Below are 19103 nucleotides of genomic sequence, written 5' to 3' on the forward strand. Positions count from 1 at the left end.
CGCCCAGCGCCAGCCACAAACAGCCGACGCCGACACGACACGGCAAACAGCTCGTCTCCGTCGCAGCGCCTGAGATGTTCCTGGCGTGTGACCTTCGTCCTCGCTGGGCCGCAGGCGCTACAGCCTGCGTCTGAACGTGACCGAGGTGGGGAGCGAGCGGTCGCCGCAAGCGGGCGGCCAGTGCCTGCAGCTGGTCGGCCACAACGTGCACCCGCGCCACTGCGTCATCGCGCACACGGAGGGCATCGTGACGGTGACGCCGTGCGGACGCGAGGCCGAGATCTACGTCAACGGACAGCGCGGCTACGAGACCACCATCCTGCAGGTGAGAGGACGGCGGCGGCGGGCGGCGCCGGCACTGCCGGATGCACGCGGCCGATTGTGCGCCGTGGAATGTGAGGGACATTGGCGATCGGACGGCTTTGCTGTGCGCGTGTGGGGCGGCGATTGCTCTCCGTGTTCGTCACGGCATGCCGTGGTCTGGCGCATAGCATGACATCACCGCTCCGTCGCCATCGGACCGCGGCTGTCCGCTGAGGAGCGTGCAGCGGTGCTCGGCGCTTCGGAGTCGCGCTAGCGAGCCGCCGCCGTCGGCGGTGTGGCCGTGCGACGGCCGTCGCTGCCCAGCCGAGCCTGGTGGGCGCTCCGGGACTGGTCTGGTGGGACCCCGCCACCGCCGCCGCCGCCGCCGCCGCCGCCGCCGCTGGCCGCCCTTTAAATCAGCGGCGCTTCTGCGAAGCCAAGCTCGGTAATTCTGGCTGGCCGGGCGGCGTCGCCGGCGCGGTGTGGGCGGAGGCACTGCGGCGGGCGGGTAAAGACTCCCGGCGTGGCGCCGGGGCCCGCGGTGCGGGCGGCCGTGCTCGCAACGGCGGAGAGGCCAGCTGGTGCCGGTCTGGGCCGCTCGTGCGCAGTCGGCGTCACTGGCGCAGCACGGGCAGTCTTTGGTTACTGGCTGGAGGGCGGCCCACACCTGTGGATCACCCCTGACCTTTCTCGGGCCGTGACCCTGTGGATCAGCCCTGATCTTTCTCGGGCCGTGGCGGGCCGGTGGCCGCACGCTTATGGATTCGTTCCAGCAGGGCCAGGCGAGGTTACAAGCTCGATACATCGAGTGGCGGCGTGCCTGATGTCGGTAGCCATGGCACCAGAGTAGCCGGTGCGCCGTAAAGCACAAGTCGTTGTCATCATAGGATTGTTGGCTTCTCTTTCATGGGATGCCTCCAATGTCCGCGATCCGGTCAAGGTCATGGCTTGACATTGAGCTTCAGGCTGTTGGCCAGCGACGGGCGCTCACCTGTCGGCTTTGATCCTTTTCACACTACGCAGAGTCATAGGTCCAGGCCGCGCAGACCCTGAACAACGGCCGAGACATTGACGTCTCTGCTATATCCGTTTAGCCCCTCTGCCTACACTGATAGCTCATTCACTTTGACTTGTGCTGAAATTCGGTGCTGTCGTTTGTCAGCTGTCCGGCACCGTGAGTTCTCCTGTCCTAGGTCGGTGGGACATCCCTGCATACCTTGCGGTGAACGAATCCCCTGGTGGCTGGACAGCGGATGGTGGCATTCGAGCCGGTTCCTTTTGCCACCGCATTGGATTGGTTTCAGTGCGGTATTCACCGGACACCCTCGCGCCCCAGGTGCGCTGGCACGAGCGTCGGTTTTGCGGCTCTACGTGGGCCTCATCTCGTGCTGGATGTTGTGTTTTTGCACCGGACACGTAACCAGAGCCAGCTGTTGTGGCGGCGGCTGATACTGTGACTCGCTCCCGCACATGTGTAGTGCGATACGACTCGGCATTTCGTAGCCCAGTAATGAAGGCGCCCCAAAGCCGAGTTGGTATCGGCGCGTCTCCGTGACTCGTGTGTGAGCTCATGTGGGCGTGCTATCAGGGCATGATTAGGCGGCCGGCGGAACGGCCACCGCTGGCTGAATCCGCCGAGCATGGTGTCCAATATCGCTGTCGGTACGGCTGGCCCGGCCCGGATGTACCTTGGGTCCGACAGCATCGCCTCCCGTCGATGGCCGAGCCGAGCTGGGCCGGGGCCGGGGCCGGGGCCGGGGCCGGGGCCGGGGCCGGGGCCGGGGCCGGGGCCGGGTTCGGGTCCGGGTCCGGGGTCGGGTTCGGGCTCGGGGCTGTGGACGGCCGGGCCGTACTGACCGCCGGCCCCTGACCTATCGTCGAAAGGATCAGCTGCGCGTGACTCACCGCGCCACAGCTGTGATCTGCTCGATCGCGTGCGCCGCCGCTGCCCGGCAGACGGCGGCGCGCCGCCGGCCGGTCACCGTCGCCGCTGCTGGCGCCGCGTGCACGGAGAAAGCGGGTACAGCGAGCTGGCGGTCCGGCCTGAGGCGGGAGGCGCGCTCGGTGGGACACGTGACGGCCTCCCCTCCGATCGGCCGGGGTGATCCGCTCGTGCGCGGGTGCTCCAGTTGGGACCTGTGCCCGCCTCGCCCCGTGGCATTCCGCGCTCGCCGATCGCCGCCGCTGGTTCCGGGGCGCTGCGGTACATCCACGGCGCCTCAGTGCGGAGCACCATGGAAATGGTACGACCGGTGACTGGTGTCTGACCGTGCTGGTATGCCGCACTGCGTGGTGCGCGCCTGTCACCCAGCAGGGCACGTGAGGGCTGGACGTGCCCGTCAGCTCTCGCCGCTCTCCGTGTCTGTCGCCAGCTGTCACACGGCGATATGTTGCAGTGGGGTTTGGCCGTTACCGCGCCTCGTCGTCGGCTCTGGTGCGACGACTGGGCGTGGGTTAGGCCCGTTGCTGCTTAACTGAGCCAGGCGATTTGGGCCATAGGCTAACGTGTAATTGTGCTGAACATTATGGCCACTTTGACGAATACTCGTCAGTGGCATTTCTCTCAGACCAGTGCTCCAAGTCGACCCAGTACCCACTGTTTCAATATGTACAGATCCACGCAGGACGGTGATGGCCATCCAGCGGCCACTGCTCACCCTCTCCAGTCACAGCTGACGAGACCGCTCGGCCGTCCTCTCCTGCCGCTGCCCATCCTCGCCCGTCACAGCTGACGAGACTGCTCGGCCGTCCTATCCTGCTGCTGCTCACCCTCGCCCGTCACAGCTGACGAGACCGCTCGGCCGTCCTCTCCTGCCGCAGCACGGCTGTGTCGTCCAGTTCGGCCGCTTCTACCGGTTCCGGTTCGTGGACCCGGCGCATGAGGAGCAACGGATGCGCGGTCGTCGCGACGCGGCGCGCAGCCACGAGCCCTACATGGAGAGGTGAGCCACCGCTGCCGCCCGCGTGGCGGCGCTTTCGGTGTGGCTTTTGTGGGCTGTACTAAGTCATACTTAGTCTGTGTGCCAACTCGTAGTTGTATCAACGTAAAGTTTGTATTCGGGTGTGTGTGAGTTGCTTCTCGACCGGCTTGAGCTGATTGTTTAGTACTCAGCGCGTTCGTGTAGGCTCTACTAACTGGTAAGGTGTACTTCAGTGATTGTTTCAGCGCAATGACTGATGTGTACACGACGGTCACTGACCCGCTTAGTGACTGTGCTTGCTGCTTGCTGCTCGCGTGATTGTTGCGGTACGTCGTGGTAGCTCCGCGTTCCCCTGCTGTCACATTTCACGTTGCATCTCGTGCTCTGTGTGTTGTGGCTGTGCTGCGGTGGCAGTGCCGCGCCGCCCCGACCCCAGCCGCCGGCAGCGGGACCCGCGCGCCGCCCTGTCCCGCTCGCTCGCCGCCTGTCCGGCGCCGGGGCCGCGCCCGTGTGACGCCGCCGCGCCTGCCGCCGTAGCCACGGCCCGAGCCGCCGCGACAGCATGGAGACGACGTTCGATGTGGCCGGTAACGTGGAGACGCGCTCCACGGCCAGCCAGCGGCACCGCGACCGTGACCGCGACCGCGACGAGACGGCCAGCCAGCGCTCGGACGGCAGGTACGGCGCCGCAGCGCCGGGCTAGGGGCGGAACTCCCGGCGGGCAGGCTGCACGGCGAGGCGGACTTCAGGCCGAGCTGTGAGCGGACTCGCTCCTGGTGTGGCCGAGTCCGCTGTGCCGGTGGGATTACGTGGTTGTCTCGGGGAGTCGACCTCCACACGCTGGTAGTGGTTGGTCGGCTGCATGCGATGCTGCGTACGGTGGCTCCCAGGCCGTTTGGGACACACACGTCACGCGACTGCCAATCTATCCACGCTTAGCCCCAATGGCCAGTCGCTGTCTTCAAATTTGAGCGGCGCTGGCCACCGAGCACGGCCGCTGGCAGCATGTCGGGCACCGAGCACGGCCGCTGGTAGCATGTCTGGCCGTTGCGCGCGCTTGCTGGCGCTGTCGAGCTGCCATGCCGGCGCCGTGTAGCGCGGACGGTGTCTGCCCGTGCCGACAGCGTCTGGTGTGGGTGGTGTCTCGCCGGGCTGCGTGCTGCGGCGCCTCTGTCCCTGGTCGCCGGACAGACCGAGCGGCGCCATCTGTTCATGTCTGACATGTTGTCCGGTACCTGAGGCGGTAGCGGCCCAACCACAAACAACAGCGGCGTCGCCACCGGCAGCATCGCCGACACCGCAACATTGTCGTCATCGCGGTCGTCGGCCGCAGCTCCCTCGCCCTGTTAGTTGATGATGACGCGATATGAACATCACGTACCCGCGGTGACAACGGCAAACAGACGAGGTCGTAAGCCGCTGCTTTCAAAAGCGGCCGTCGTAGCCGTCGCGGTCCGTCGGCCTGCGTCTGACGCCTGTCTGGCGGGCAGGTCGGCCAACTACGCCAGCTTCCGGCGCGGCAGCGACCCCATCCTGCCGGCGGTGCTCGAGTTCCGCGAGGAGACCGAGGACGCCTTCCTGCGCGCTGTCGTCACGCGCCTCGACCCCAGCAGTCTGCAGTTCAAGCTGGCGCCCACCTACACGCTCTACATGGCCGCCAGGTGAGCTCGGAGCGGCCGGGCGGCGGTCTGTGCGGCGGCTTGCCGTGTACTGCAGCCGAGGCGTGCTCGCTGAAAGCCGGCCAGGTCGATACATGGGCCAGTTAACCTCGCAGGCGGTGGCTGTCGTGCCGCGGCGCCGCAACAGGTCGGCCTCTATTCCGCTTGTTAGTGGGCGAGAGTCCCCCGGGACGGCGCGTGCCGTGCAGACGTAGCATGTGTTGGCGGCGCGCCGGGGCTGATGGGACGCGTCCGGGAGGTAAGCCGGCCGGCGCGTCACGCGGCCGGACGGCGGCCGGCGGCCAGCGGCTGTATCGCCGACACAACCTGAGGCGTGCGGTGGCGTGTCGCCAGGTTTCGGGCCAGCACGCACTACCGTAGCGACCTGACGCCCAACGAGCGGGCGCTGCGGCTCACCAACGTACTGGCCAAGGTGTCCTCCATGATCCGTGACGTCATCCAGGTGAGCGCGCCGGCCCCGAGGCGGAGGTCGTGTGACGTCATCCAGGTGAGCGCGCCGACCCCGAGGTCGTTTGACGTCACCGGCGGTAGTCGTCAGCGGTCCGGAATCGGCCACCGTTGCATCACCGAGCTTTGGTGCCTTGTGTTGGAGTATTGGCTTTCTGTATCATACGCTGCTGCTCTGCTTCCGTTAGTTTTGCCCTCATCGTTGATCCATGGTGACAAAGAGAACTTGTCTTGACACGCGCTTTTCATTACCTAGGTAAGGACGGCTGAAGCCGTGAGCGCTCGCTGGCTCCAGTTAGCTGCTGTTCACAATGCGCCCACGCCTCACGTGACGGCGTTCGCAGATGCGCCGCACCGACGCCAACTCGCTGGCGTTCTGGATGGCCAACGCGTCCGAGTACCTGCACTTCCTCAAGCAGGACCGCCACGTCAGCGCCTACAGCCGTGACGCCCAGGACATCCTGGCGGAGAGCGTGCAGTCGGCCTTCTGGTGAGTGGGCCGGGCCGGGGCGCGGGTCTGGCTGTGCCGCCGCGCGGCGTCCACGGCAGCCGGCCGCCACTCGCACCCCTCCGCCCCGCAGCGGCCGAGCGTGGGCAGATGACCTGCGGAGGCGGCAGCCTGTCGGCATAGGTCCTGTCGCTGCACGATGGAGAAGACCAGCGAGGACGTGAGAGGGTCGCTGACGATCCAGATAGCGATCGGCGTGGTGCCGGCGCGTCCCAGTTGGCCGGGCGTGACCGGACGGTGTGCGTGTCGCAGGTACTTGGTGGACAACGTGCAGTCGGAGCTGTCCAGCTCGATCGGCCACTTTCTGAAGGACCGCGACGACTCCAACGAGGAGGAAGGCACGACGGCCGAGGTGCGTACGTCCGTCCAGCCCGCCCCAGTGCGCACGCCCTGGCTTTGCTCTCACTCTCTGGGGGGGGGGGGGGGGGGGGGAGGTGCCCACGGCTGAGGTACGTGTGGACGGTGCTCTGGTCCAGTGGCGCGCCTGGGAGATATCCCGGCCATGGGGCTTGCGACGAGGAGGCTCTCAAGTCGGGGCACGTGCGTAGGAGGTGGGAGCGGCTGCCCGGGCGTCGCCGTTGATGACGCACGCGCTGTGACTGCCGAGCCGCGCTGGTGGCCGACGCTGGTCGGTGGCCGCCGGCAAACCGATAGACCCGAGCTCCGGCCGGTTGCCAGGCTGGATCGCCGTCGCTGTCCGCTCTCCCGGTGTCTGTTGTGACCCTGTCCCGCGCAGGTGTAGCCCTGTGGCGCGATTGTGTAGCCCTGTGGCGCGATGGTGTGACCCAGTGCCGCGCTGGTGTGACTCTGTGCCGCGCTGGTGTGACCCTGTGGCGCGATGGTGTGACCCTGTGGCGCGATGGTGTGACCGTGTGCCGCGCTGGTGTGACCCTGTGCCGCGATGGTGTAACCCTGTGCCGCGATGGTGTGACCCTGTGGCGCCGGCGTCGCTTTCCAGGTGCTCAGCAGCCTGGGCAACACGATGGCGCTGCTGCGCCGCTGCCGCGTCAACGCGGCGCTCACCATCCAGCTGTTCTCGCAGCTCTTCCACTATATCAATATGGGCGTGTTCAACATGCTGGTCATGTCCGGCCCGGTCAACTACTGCAGCAGGTGGGCCAGCCTCCCGCACCGCTGAGCCTCCCACTCTCGGAGGAGCGGCTGTGTCACTGGCAGCGGCGCGCGCTCGGTAAAGCTATATTTGTCAGATGTGACTATTATTGGTCGACTGTAGCAAAACACACCAGGACGTTTCCGGTGAGGTTGCATTTGTACCGAACGGTATAAGCGGGAAAGCCTAAGCTCTTGGTTGTTCGTAATTCCGTCTGCTGTTCTGACGTCACAAGTAAGAAGTTCTTTGCGTGGGCAAGATAGAGCTTGGGTTCGTGGTTTTGCATTATGAAAGCCACGTTGGGAGCTGACTCAATACGCGTCTGTTGTGTATGGAACCAGCTCATTATGTCGATCCGGTCGTCCAGTTCCTCGTACGCTCAATGCCCTAATGTATGTTAATGTAGAGCACCGCGGGCAGCGGAGGCGTGCGTGATGGCTGTTGATCGTACCGGCTATCTCCGGCCGCGGGCTTGCAGCCAGGTGGCCAGCTACCGTATCAGGATGTAACCTGGATCCCGCCCACCGTTTTCTTGTTTTACGAGCTGGACGAGGATACCGTGCTATGTGTAGCGGCGTCGCGCCGGGTCGGCCGCGGCGCGCCCGCCCGGCCGCTGACGTGACGGCCGTTGCAGGATGTGGGGCGAGCGGCTGAAGCGACGCCTGAGCCGGACCGAGCTGTGGGCCGACCGGCAGGGTCTGGAGCTGGCCGCCGACTGCCACCTGGGCCGCGTGGTGCAGGCCGCCCACCTGCTCACCGTACGTCTCTGCCACCGGCGTCCCGTCAGCACGGCTGGGCTGGGCGGGAGGCCACCACGCACGAGCAGTTCTGTTGACGAATGCGCCGCTCTCAGTGTGCTATACGATGACTGCCTAAGCGATGGAGGAAACATGGCTTAGAAGACAGCTGTTGACGCATGGCGGCATTTGTTCTTTACCGTGAGAGGAGGTGGACCAATATCTCACTTTGAATGCCAAGGGAAACAAACCGTAATTCTAAGCGCCAAAGTTGCAGCGGCGTTGCCTGTTCAACCGGACAACTCGAAGCCGTCTCTGATTACTGCTGGTTAGTGTGTTGCGCGTGGTTGGCTTGAATCAACATCAGTTAAGTCGGTAGGTTAACCTGCGATTACAGTGCGCTCAAGAACGCAGTGGGTGGTGTTCAGCCCCGACCCAGCCGCCCGCGTGTGTTCCGTCTACGGCAGGTGCTCAGCTCTTAACATGGGCAGGAGAGGGCGACATGTGGAATTCAAATCAGCCAGTTAGAATGCACGGCCGCCGTGACGTCGTCGGGGATTTGGCGCGCACCGGGGCTTGTGGATGGTGTAAATGCGGCAGCTGTATGCACCGCGTCGTGCGGGGCGGACGAGCAGTGGCGAGGCTTTCGCCACCGCCAGCCGCCCGGGGCAGATTGGTAGCGCGGCCTAGCTGTTACGGATGTAAGGTGGGGACAAAAGAGCGCGCGTCAGTTTGAGACCTCAATGAACTGCCCCCGACCGATGGTTTGCGATGGTAAGCATCATCCCATCTCCTTATGGTCAGCTCAGTTATCCGCGGGCCGCCAAATCGCCAGTGACGTCACGGGACGGTGCGACCGCTGCAGTCAGATTGTGGCCGCCGCACCTGTGTGGGCCGGAACATCCGGTTGTCCCGCCTGTGAGCGCGGCTATCGACCTGACTCGTCCGCCATGCGGCTGCAGGCGCCCAAGAACAACGTGGATGATTTGACGGGCATCACCAGCACGTGCTACAAGCTGAACTCGCTGCAGCTGCGCGCTATGCTGGAGCGCTATCAGCCGGCGGCCGACGAGCCGCCGCGCATCCCACCCCAGCTCATCGACAACATCGTGCGGGTGGGTGGCGCGCCAGGCGGCCGGGCGCTGACGCCCGATGTGCCTATGGCGGGAGGCTGGGGTATCGCGCTGGCGCCCTGGCATAGTTGCCGTCACGTAGTTGATATAGCTGTCATTGCTGCAGTTGCTGACCATCTGTGCGGGTCTGACGTTATGGCCCGTGCTGTCACAGCCTGCTTTACCCAGTCTGTTAAGGTCAAATTGAGGAGCCGTATAGCTCGCCATTCGGCGTGTCGCGACATTGTTTCGCACAGATCAGCCAAAACTCCTCCACAATCGACATCGGTCGCGGTACCGACCGTGGTGCGGACGTCGTCGTCACGCCTGCCGATGGCGTCGGCAGATCGCGGAGAGCACCTCCGACGAGCTGGCGCGCCAGGACGGTCGCCCGGTGCGGCTGGAGGAGAGCCGCGACCTGCAGCTGCCCTTCCTGCTGCCCGAGGACGGCTACTCGTCGGACATCGTGCGCGGCATCCCTAACGGTCAGTGGGCGGCGCGGCCCCGCCGCCGGCGTCGTCGGCGCGCCGGCACGCCGCCTAGCTGGGCGGCACGTGCGAGCGACGGGCGATTGCCCCACCAGACGTGCTCCGCTGGTCTGATAAGCAGTGCAGTTATTGGTGTGCGGCACGGCGCAATACTGGGAAATGCCGCGGACCATTGAAATCTCAAAGCGTTGTTGAAGCTGGAAAGGTGGGATTATCGCCCACCTCAGGTGGTGAAGCGGTTGCCTGTTTTCAAACGGAAGCGGTGCCGCGGTGTGCGTTCTGTTGTGATTGCTGGGTCTATTCGGGGACGGATGCTGCAGTATGGCCAGTGACGCCCCACAGAACGGCGTGTGACGCGGGGCCGACGCCCAGCCGGCGCAACGTTCCCGTCGGCCGTCCCACCTGACGGCCGCCGCCTGCCGCAGGTCTGGCCGAGTTCATCGCGCCGCTGCAGCACGCCGGCCTGGCCCGCATGAACGAGCAGCCCACCAGCTGGGGCTACTGGACCATCTACATGGCCGGCCACGAGCAGACCCGGCCGCCGGTCAGTGCTGGGCCCGCTGGCCGTCGCCGCCGGCTCCGGCCGTCGTGCCGCGTGGCGCCGCCTCATCTGCCACCGGGCTGGGCGAGGGGGCGGGCCTCAGAGACAGACGCCTGCAGCGCCTGGCTGTGCGTGTCCGTGGGCACGATGGTGTGATGCTGTCGTCAAGCGGACGACGACATGAGGGCCGTGGGGTGTCGAGACGTCTGTTGTCTGATGCAGCTTATGTAGAACGAGAGGTAGCCGCGTTCAGGTGGAATTAGTGTCTTTCGAACTTTCCTGAAGTAAATTTGCGTCAGCACCACCAAGTCCGACATGTCACACGTACCCCGTCACTGCCGCGGACTGCGAGTGCTGTGTGTGTCGCCTAGTTTTGCGGCCGCTGTACGGGCCCAGGAGTTTCTAGCCCCGTATCACACCCCAGCTGAAGTGTAGACAGAGTGTCACGCGCCTCCGCCGCGTCTGCCCGTCTGGCCCTGGCGTCTCCGTGTCGTCGCACGGCTCAACGCCCCGTCGCCGCTCCCCCAGGCCCGCAGCCCGTCGGCCATGTCGAACCGGTCGATGGGAGCACGTCCGCTGTCGGGCGCCGGGCCGGGGCCAGGGCCCGGGCCCGGACCAGCCCCGGGCGCCACCGAGCCGGAGGTGCAGCTCATCAAGCTGCAGAAGTCCAACACCGGCATGGGCCTGAGCATCGTGGCTGCTAAGGTGAGACGGTCACGGAGGGCTTTGGCAGAGCAGTGGGCCGTCCGGTGGGCCGGCGTCCGCGGCCTGGAAGGCGGCGGACTGCTGGACGTTCGTGTTGTGTCGCATGACTGTGTGAAGTGTTGGAGGGGGGGGGGGGGGGGGGGGGGGGGGGGGCTGTTCATAGGGCGTCGGGCCGAGTCAGAGGCAGCAGCAGCGGTGCGTGTATGTGCAGCCGGTGGTGGTGACGGCGCTGCGGCACCTTGGCAGGGTCCGGGGCAGGAACAGCAGGGCATCTACGTCAAGTCTGTGGTGCGCGGCGGAGCGGCCGACGCTGACGGCCGCCTGGCCGCCGGCGACCAGCTGCTGGAGGTGGACGGACACAGTCTGGTCGGCATCTCCCAGGAACAGTGAGTGGCCCGCCTGCTCAGAACGATTTATCGGTCACGGGCAACTGCTGGTATTTAGACACGGACACCCACCGCCTGGACAGTCGTGCTGATGTGTCGTAGATCGGCTCTCACTAAAGGTTCATTTGTGTGTTGGAATCCATTCTCTGAGGGCCGCCTTGTATTCAAACAACATATCAGCCACACAAGCTCCAGCCAGTCATCAGTTGTGGCCATACCGTCGGTCGCTCCCCTCCCCGCCGGCCTCCCCGGTGCTGTCGCTCCGCTCCCCGCCGGCCTTCCCGGTGTCGTCGCTGGCTCCCCGCTGGCCTCCCCGCCGGCCTCCCCGGTGTCTTCACTGGCTCCCCGCCGGCCTCCCTGCTGCTGTCGTTGGCTTCCCGCCGGCCTCCCCGGTGTCTTCACTGGCTCCTCGCCGGCCTCCCTGCTGCTGTCGCTGGCTCCCCGCCTGCCTCCCCGGTGTCTTCGCTGGCTCCCCGCCGGCCCCCTTGGTGTCGTCGCTGACCGAGCTCCGTCGGCAGGGCGGCCGAGTATATGATGAAGACGGGCCCGGCCGTGCTGCTGCGCGTGGCCAAGCAGGCGGCCGTGCACCACCGGCTGACTGCACTGCTCTCCCAGCCATCTCCCACCATGTCACGAGGTCAGCCCCCCCCCCCGGCCCTGCTCTGTGACGGGGCGGCCGGCCCGCGCGCCGTCCTCAGGCATCGGTCGGACGGTGCGGACGAGTGCCACGGTCTCGGCCAGGTCACGAGGTCAGCCCCCCCCCCCGGCCCTGCTCTGTGACGGGGCGGCCGGCCGCGCGCCGTCCTCAGGCATCGGTCGGACGGTGCGGACGAGTGCCACGGTCTCGGCCAGGTCACGAGGTCAGCCCCCCCCGGCCCTGCTCTGTGACGGGGCGGCCGGCCGCGCGCCGTCCTCAGGCATCGGTCGGACGGTGCGGACGAGTGCCACGGTCTCGGCCAGGTCACGAGGTCAGCTCCCACCCTGCCCTGCTCTGTGACGGGGCGGCCGGCCGCACGCCGTCCTCAGGCATCGGCCGGACGGTGCGGACGAGTGCCACGGTCTCGGCCAGGTCACGAGGTCAGCTCCCACCCTGCCCTGCTCTGTGACGGGGCGGCCGGCCGCGAGCCGTCCTCAGGCATCGGTCGGACGGTGCGGACGAGTGCCACGGTCTCGGCCAGGTCACGAGACGGCGTGAGCTGCTCTCAGGTGTTCGTGGCGAACTGTGCGGACCCCCGGTCGAAGTAAGTCATGATGACAGACGGCGTTGTTTTGTGCTGGTGTGTACTTGTGTGTTTTTTCCGCCTAGTCACGCAGTGAACTGTTCAGTAAGGCAAACATTACTGGTTCCAACAGGTATGAACCACTGCCGTCTTGTTTGTGCGGGTCGTGCAAATTTGGAAAAGCTTTTGGTCGTACCAGACGGTAAATGTGATAGCCCAAGGAGCTGCCAATTGTTTCCCTCCCCCTCCCCCCTCGTGGTTGAAGGCGCTGGCATGGCACCTTACGCTCTCCGAAACTGTATTTAAAGCGAAGTAAGAATATTGTAAGCGTAAAAGTACAACGCGAACCTGAAAAATATACTTACAACGTGTACTTGCAGTATAGAAGAGGGTATGGTGCTTGGCATGAAGAGTTTCCCGTGCATTAGCTTGGAGGGGCATTCAACGTCCCCTGTTAGCTTACAGAGGGTTCGTTGCTCGTCGTCAAAGATCCACTATCGGCCTACAAAGGGCTGGTGCTGGCCTTCGGAATGGCCTCCTTCCGACTTGCTGGTGAAGCGTTGATGGCTACTGAAGAGACTGCCCGCGCGCTTGTGAAGGGGCCTGTGGGAGTGTAACGGTCCCCATTTGTCTATAATGATGTCCATACCGACCCGCAAATGGCACCCGTCAGTTTGGCACGAACGCCGGTGACAGCAGGCAGTATCCCTGACGGCTGTGACTGGTTTTCATACGAGCAGGCACGGTCTGCTGCCCAGTATGGACCTGTTCTAAAGTTTGTCGGGAAAACGTTTCAGAGACCGACAAGGAGCTATGGTTGACTCGGTGTGATCCTGCCCAAACAATGGGTGAACCTGAATATGGACAGGTGTTTTCTTTTTGTCAGATATTCGGCCTTCTTCAATGAAGTTCAACGTTCGACCCCCTCCGAGCGGGGCAGCCTGACACTGTCACATCTCCATACGCACTGCTCTGTGCATGTGTCCCCGTCCGTGCCGTGACCCTGTCCATGCCGTGGCCCTGTCCATGCCATGGCCCTTTCCGTGCTCTGGCCCTGCCCGTGCTGCGGCCCTGCCCGTGCTGCGGCGCTATCCATGCTGTGGCCCTGCTCGTGCTGTGCCTCCACCCGTGCTGTGGCCCTGTTCGTGCTGTCTCCGCCCATGCTGCGGCCCTGTCCGCGCTATGGCCCTGTCCGTGCTGTGGGACGTCCAGTGTGCTGAGCCGCGGTCGTCGTGATCGTTCATGTTGCGGCCGTGAGGGGGCGTGCACGGTCGTGACGCGGCGCTGGCTCGCCGTCCGCAGGCAGCCGCCGAGCCAGCGAGCGGGGCGGCATGCCCCCCAGCGGTAGAATCCAGGGCGCCAAGTCGGTGCCGGCCCTCAGCTGTAAGTACCGACCATGCCCGACGACCGGTTTCTTTGCGCGTGGGGAGGTGTTCGTGGACCGACTGGTGCCTTTGGTTGAACTCACGGCTTTGTCTGGCGGAGTGGTGGGGCTTCTCCCCCGTCATTCACGGCAAGGGAAGACGCTGTGACGAGTAACTAAAAAACCCCAGTCGTTCTCAAGGTCGCTCATGCCTGCGGGCCACCGTCGTGTCAGCTGGCTGGGTGGGAGGGCGTCTCGTGCCGCTGGCCTGTTCGTCATCCCCCGCTGTGCGTGTGCCGCAGCCGAGGCGGCCGACCGCGAGCCGGCGCCGCCGCCTGGCCGCCACCAGGAGACCTACAACCCGGGCTTCAGCCTGTCGGCGTCCAACGCCAGCCTGGCGGCGCTGCCGACCGGCCACGGGCCCCCGCCGCCGGCGCACGCCCGCTCGCGCTCCGTGCAGAACCTGCACAAGCCGGCGGCCGGCGGCGGCGGCGGCAGCGGTCCGGCGCCGCCGCCGCGCCCCATCTCCGTGCATACCCACTACCAGCTGCAGGCCGGCCAGGGCCAGGTGAGAGGCGCCGAGCGTGACGCCCGAGAGCGGTGGCGGTGCGCGACGAGGTGGTAATGCGGACGCGATGCGCGCGGCGCGGTGCTCGTTTGCAGAGCGTAAGCTGTCTGTGTTGTGTGCGGTTCCGTTTGTGTTGTGTGCGGTTGTCATGCCAGATCGCCGACCCTGCGCACGATGCAGTGTGATCAGCTGATCTCCTGACGACCTCCCCGTCCGCGCGGCTGACCGTTGCCGTTTGCCGGCCGTGCAGATGGGGCCGCCACGGTCTGAGATGCCGCGCTCCGTGTCGGACCACGAGCACCTGCGCTACCGGCACCCCAGCGCCACCTACGGCAACACGCAGCCGGCGCCGTTCGCCGAGCAGCCGCCGGGCGGCCAGGACGAGCCGGCGCCGCCGCCTCTGCCGATGGGTGGCGCCGCCAGCCCGGCCGCCGCGCACTACGGCGAACGACCGCACGCCACCGGCAACGGCCCGTCTTCCCCGTACGGCGAGCGGCCGCTGCCGCCGCTCGGCGGTGCCGGTGGCGTGGCGCCGTCCCCCTACGGCGAGCGTCAGCCGCCGCCGCCGCACGGCGCCCACAACAGCGTGTCGTCGCCGTACGCCGAGCGGCAGCCGCCACCGGCGCACTTCGGCTCCAGCAGCGGGCCGCCGACGCCCGGCGAGCCGCCGCAGCCGCGGCTGCGCCACAGCCAGAGCGAGCAGGCCGGCTACGGCGAGCCGCTGCCGCCGCCGCCGGCGCCGGCGCAGCACGCCGCCCCCGTCGCCCGCTATGGCGAGCCGGCGCACGGCATGTCCGTGCGCTTCGAGGAGCCGCCACCGGCGCGGCCGCCGCCGCCACAGGACATGTACGGCGAGATGCTGCCGCCGCCGCCACCGCCGCCGCCGCCGTCCACACACCCGCTGTACGGGCAGCCGCCGCAGCGGCCGCCGCCGCCCGAACACCAGTCGCCCTACGACGCCGGCAACCCCTGGAACCGGGAGGAACGTGAAAAGGTGGGCGCTGTGCTGGCCGGTGGTCCATGGCTTGTGTGCAATGGCATATTTGACGTGATGACATGGTTTGTGACATCACATGGTACTTTGGCGGGACAGAGGGGGCGAGGAGAGGGGGAGGGGGGGGGGGCATGTCCTTGCCCCAAGGCTCAGGAAAGGTAAAACATGTTCCTGGGGATGACTTGGAAGAGGCAGGGCTTTCTCGTTGTAGGCTTAGTTTCGCGTAACTACCCCGCTCCAACTGCGGCGTTCCGTCTCCCCAACTTGGTGTTGGATTGGTCCATGTTGCCATGACTCGCATGGCGGCAAACGCGCTTGTCTCTTGAATGTTGGCGTGATGGGTCCACACGTGCCGTGCTCTGCGGGAGTCCCCGTGCCTCCGACCGCCTTCGTCGCGGGACAGCTGTCAACTAGGGCATCGCTGGGCATTGCAGCACAACCTGATACGCTGGCATGTGCTGAGCTGCGTGACGGGCGTGTTGCGGCCGCCGTCCGTGTGGCCCGTCTGACGTGGTGCTGAGCGGTCCGTGACCGGCTCCGGTGCGCCTGGCGCAGGAGATGGTGCGCCGGACGGAGGCGGCGCGCCAGTGGCGGGACCAGCACATCGCCCGCCTGGAGGCCATGCCCAGCCGGTCGCGGCGCGAGCAGCAGCAGCTCGACACACTGCTGCTCGAGAAGCGCTTCCAGCAGCGCATGGAGTTGGCTGGCGATGACGAGGACGAAGACAACGACGACAACCTGGTGAGGCGAGCGTCGGCGCTGCGCCGGCGGGTCGGCGGGGCTGGCCGGCGGACCGGCGGGTCTGGCCGGCGGGCGGAAGGCGGAGGCACGCACCGGCCGGTGTCGTGATAATTACCCGTCGACGTTCAGCCAGTGGCCGTGTTCCTGGTGTGCTGTTCTTTGTTGCCATAGTTGAGCATGGGCAGACTAGGCTTCTTATAAGTTACCTTTCTCTGAGCCGATTCGTGCTTAGTCGTACACAGAACGCAATGACCGCAGATCCATGCAAAAAACTAACAAGCCCAATTAGTATGACTATATTCGAGATGACAATCCCTCATCGGGTGACTAACCACGAATCTTAGATCCATCAAGCACAATAAATTACGATTGTGGTAGGAGTTGGCTGAACGCTACATTTCCGAATGTACTGAAACCCACTTCTCACTGTAGGGCAGACTATCCATTTTCTGTGGACAGTGTAAGAAATGTCAAGCACACCACCATATCACAAGAGCATGTGTACATACACGAAATACTCCAATACACCCGACATAACATCGCGGGAAAGTTGTGATGTTCATATAATCTCTATGCTAGGCCCGTTGTTGTCACAGAAGAGGCCAGCCAGCTAGGTTTTATTCATCCTGTCATCCAAAGGCAAAACCTGTCATGTTTATTTTTGGCCATTTTGCGTTTTTGTCGTCATTTAATTGATCTTCTCAAACTGAATTCTGCTATTTTAGCCATTAGTTAAAATTTTCACAAGCTTTTACTTAAAGCGTTAAAAGGTTGTCAAAATGTCAACTAATAACTTAAATAACTGAATTCAGCTTGAGAAGACCAGTCAAGTGACATCAAACACTCAAAATGGCCAAAAATTAACATAAGGGGTTTTACTTTTACCTTTGGACGGCAGCATGACCGGTTAGTGCCCCGAGTAAGTGTGGTTTCTTGAAATTTTCGCCCGACATGGCCATGGCACTTGAGAAATATTTTCCCACAAGTGAAACATCAGGAAGGGCATCAGAACCATGGAGAGCACGGAAGCGAAGTCCAGTGAGGTTGCTGATGCCCTTTTTAAAGGCGGCGCGGGGGTGGTGAAAAACGTTCTCTTACCGGGCGTATTCACTTCCCCACGTGGGTGACAGGGCAGTGTAGAGCTGACCTCATGACCCAAGTTACACGTCGCGCAGGTTTATCGAAGCCACGATAGGATAGTGTACGTTATCTTGGTGGGTTTGGGTTCAGTCGTTCATCGATTAAGGCCAGACAGGCCAACGAAGGATGGTCACCCGAAATATAAGAATACTGTTTGGGCCTATGTGTTTTGTTTGTTGTTGTTTTTTTTGCACTTTATCGAGTCTGCTGTCAATGTGTTCTGTGTATGACAAACTATACTTATGTCGTTCTCGAACGGTGATTGTGTCTTGATCCTGATCGGGCTGAAGCGTGTCGGTAATGTGCCGCGACTCCCGGCAGCGGGGCCTGACGCGCTCCTTGACCCGGCAGGACCTGGACGAGTCGCGCGCCGAGTCGGAGGCGCCGCCGCCGCCGCCAGTTGAGCCGCCACGTTCGGAGCCGGAGCGGGCGCGGCCGCCGCCGCCGGCCGCCAGCCGCCAGGAGGAGGTGCGCCGCCGCCAAGCCGAGCTGGAGGCGGCGCACCAGACCGAGCAGGAGCTCCTACGTGAGGCGGCGCGCCGCCGCCAGGAGGAGGAGGAGCGCGAGCGGGCGGCGGCGGCGCGGGCGCGCGCGCAGCCGGCGCCGCCGCCGCCCGGCCGCTCGGTGTCGTTCGGCGCCGTGACGGCGGCCGGCGAGCTGCGGCCGCCAGCCGTGCCGCCCAAGCCGGAGGTGGCCGTCGCGTCTGTGGTGAGCACGCGCCGCGTGCAGCTAAGCGAGCCGGCCTCGCCGCCGCCGCCGCTGCAGCAGCCGGGCGCGGCGCGCGAGGACCCGGACCGCTTCCTGGCCGAGGCGCAGCAGATGATGGCAGGGTCGACCGTGACGCCGCCCGTCTCGGCCGCCGCCGCCACCGTCGACATGGTCTGGACCCCAGGTGTCATCGGCGCCCAGGAGGTGTACAGGTCAGTGGGGGGGGGGGGGGGGGGTCAGCAGGCTACAGCGGGCCAAGCCTATTCATGAAAGGATAGTGTACAGTGTCTGGGGTGTATCGATGATCAAGCATGCATCGGTCCGGCCTGGACTGGATCTGCGTGTTGAAGCGTACGATGGTCGACTCCAAGCATGCAACTCTCAAGCATTTGTGGTGGCACACGCCTGAGCACTGCGCCGCAAATCGCCAGCGTCATCCGTGACGATACTGGCGGACTCTGTCGGCCGTCGGCACCGTGCCGTGTCAATGCGCCGTCTCTGGGCCGGCAGGGACCCGCGCACCCGGCGGCTGGCGCTGCTGCAGGACCGCCAGCGGCCCGACCACTCGCCCGTGCCCGAGAAGCTCTCCTTCAAGGAGAAGATGAAGATGTTCGCCGCCGAGACGGGCTAGGCGGCGCCGTGTCCGGCGGCGGCCGGGAGCCGGGCCTGCGCCGCGCCGCGGCGGCCAGGCCGGTGGCGCGAGCTTTCGATGGACGCGACTAACCCGCGACAGCGCCCCGTCGCCGCTTTGTGATGAGATTGTTGGCGTCGCGCCGCGCCTGGCGACTGCCGGTCGCGCCCGCGGCAGTACATCTCCGTCCGTGTGAACAGCTATTTTAAAGCGCATATCATAGTCCCCTTACGCCGACAGGTTTGTGATGCCCGCGGTTGCCTGGTATGTAGTGTTTGTGCCGTCGCGCGCGGCGTTGTTAGCTGGCGTCGTGCGCGGTAGCGGCGGCCGGAGGGAGTCGTGACGCGCCCGAGATCATGTTTTATGCGAGCGCTGTGCACGGGGCGTGGCGGAATAGTCGGCCAATGGGCGATCTGTCCGGTAATTTTGCATGGCCGCGGTGCACGGCCGAGGCGGTGGCACCGGGCTGCGTCGGCTCGCGGCGTCCGCCGCCGCCGATCGTCGCCGGCCGGGTGATCGTCGACACGCCCGTCGGTGGGCGGCGCGCTCTTCCAGACCTGGCCGGGGTCTATCCGTCAACACACACGGTCTCCGTGTACAAACCGTAGCGTGTATAGGCGGCTGCCAGGCCGGCCGCCGCGCGCCCCGTAGTTGTAGAGTTCGGCAGCCGCGCAGCAGGCGCTGGGTCCAGGCAGCTGCGCCTGCCGCGCCCTGGCGGGCGCTGTGCAGAGGTGAGAGGCTGCTGCCGGCGATGACCGTCCGAAATATATTCACCAGAGGCCAGGTGTGAGGTGAGCGTC

At 65.1% G+C, this 19103-nt stretch overlaps 1 protein-coding gene across 1 annotated transcript in view; it reads left to right on the forward strand.

The window, feature by feature from the left end:
• LOC119109053 (afadin) overlaps positions 1-19080 on the forward strand; it is a 35190-nt gene extending 16110 nt beyond the window's left edge. The window contains exons 9-32 of the mRNA XM_037232592.1: positions 115-325; positions 3124-3245; positions 3762-3902; positions 4715-4885; positions 5237-5345; positions 5695-5840; positions 6111-6210; positions 6817-6971; positions 7604-7727; positions 8669-8821; positions 9165-9303; positions 9732-9850; positions 10376-10552; positions 10799-10938; positions 11457-11575; positions 13461-13541; positions 13824-14089; positions 14340-14572; positions 14868-14877; positions 14931-15083; positions 15639-15824; positions 17316-17510; positions 17730-17884; positions 18183-19080. Of these exons, the coding sequence (XP_037088487.1) occupies positions 115-325; positions 3124-3245; positions 3762-3902; positions 4715-4885; positions 5237-5345; positions 5695-5840; positions 6111-6210; positions 6817-6971; positions 7604-7727; positions 8669-8821; positions 9165-9303; positions 9732-9850; positions 10376-10552; positions 10799-10938; positions 11457-11575; positions 13461-13541; positions 13824-14089; positions 14340-14572; positions 14868-14877; positions 14931-15083; positions 15639-15824; positions 17316-17510; positions 17730-17884; positions 18183-18303 (3526 nt within the window). The 3' untranslated portion in view covers positions 18304-19080. The remainder of the gene's footprint in view (positions 1-114; positions 326-3123; positions 3246-3761; positions 3903-4714; positions 4886-5236; positions 5346-5694; positions 5841-6110; positions 6211-6816; positions 6972-7603; positions 7728-8668; positions 8822-9164; positions 9304-9731; positions 9851-10375; positions 10553-10798; positions 10939-11456; positions 11576-13460; positions 13542-13823; positions 14090-14339; positions 14573-14867; positions 14878-14930; positions 15084-15638; positions 15825-17315; positions 17511-17729; positions 17885-18182) is intronic.
• Positions 19081-19103: the final 23 nt, after the last annotated feature.

This window comes from Pollicipes pollicipes, unplaced genomic scaffold, assembly GCF_011947565.3.
Source record: "Pollicipes pollicipes isolate AB1234 unplaced genomic scaffold, Ppol_2.1 Scaffold_7228;HRSCAF=8575_pilon_pilon_pilon, whole genome shotgun sequence".
NCBI classification, from domain to species: Eukaryota; Metazoa; Arthropoda; class Thecostraca; order Pollicipedomorpha; family Pollicipedidae; genus Pollicipes; species Pollicipes pollicipes.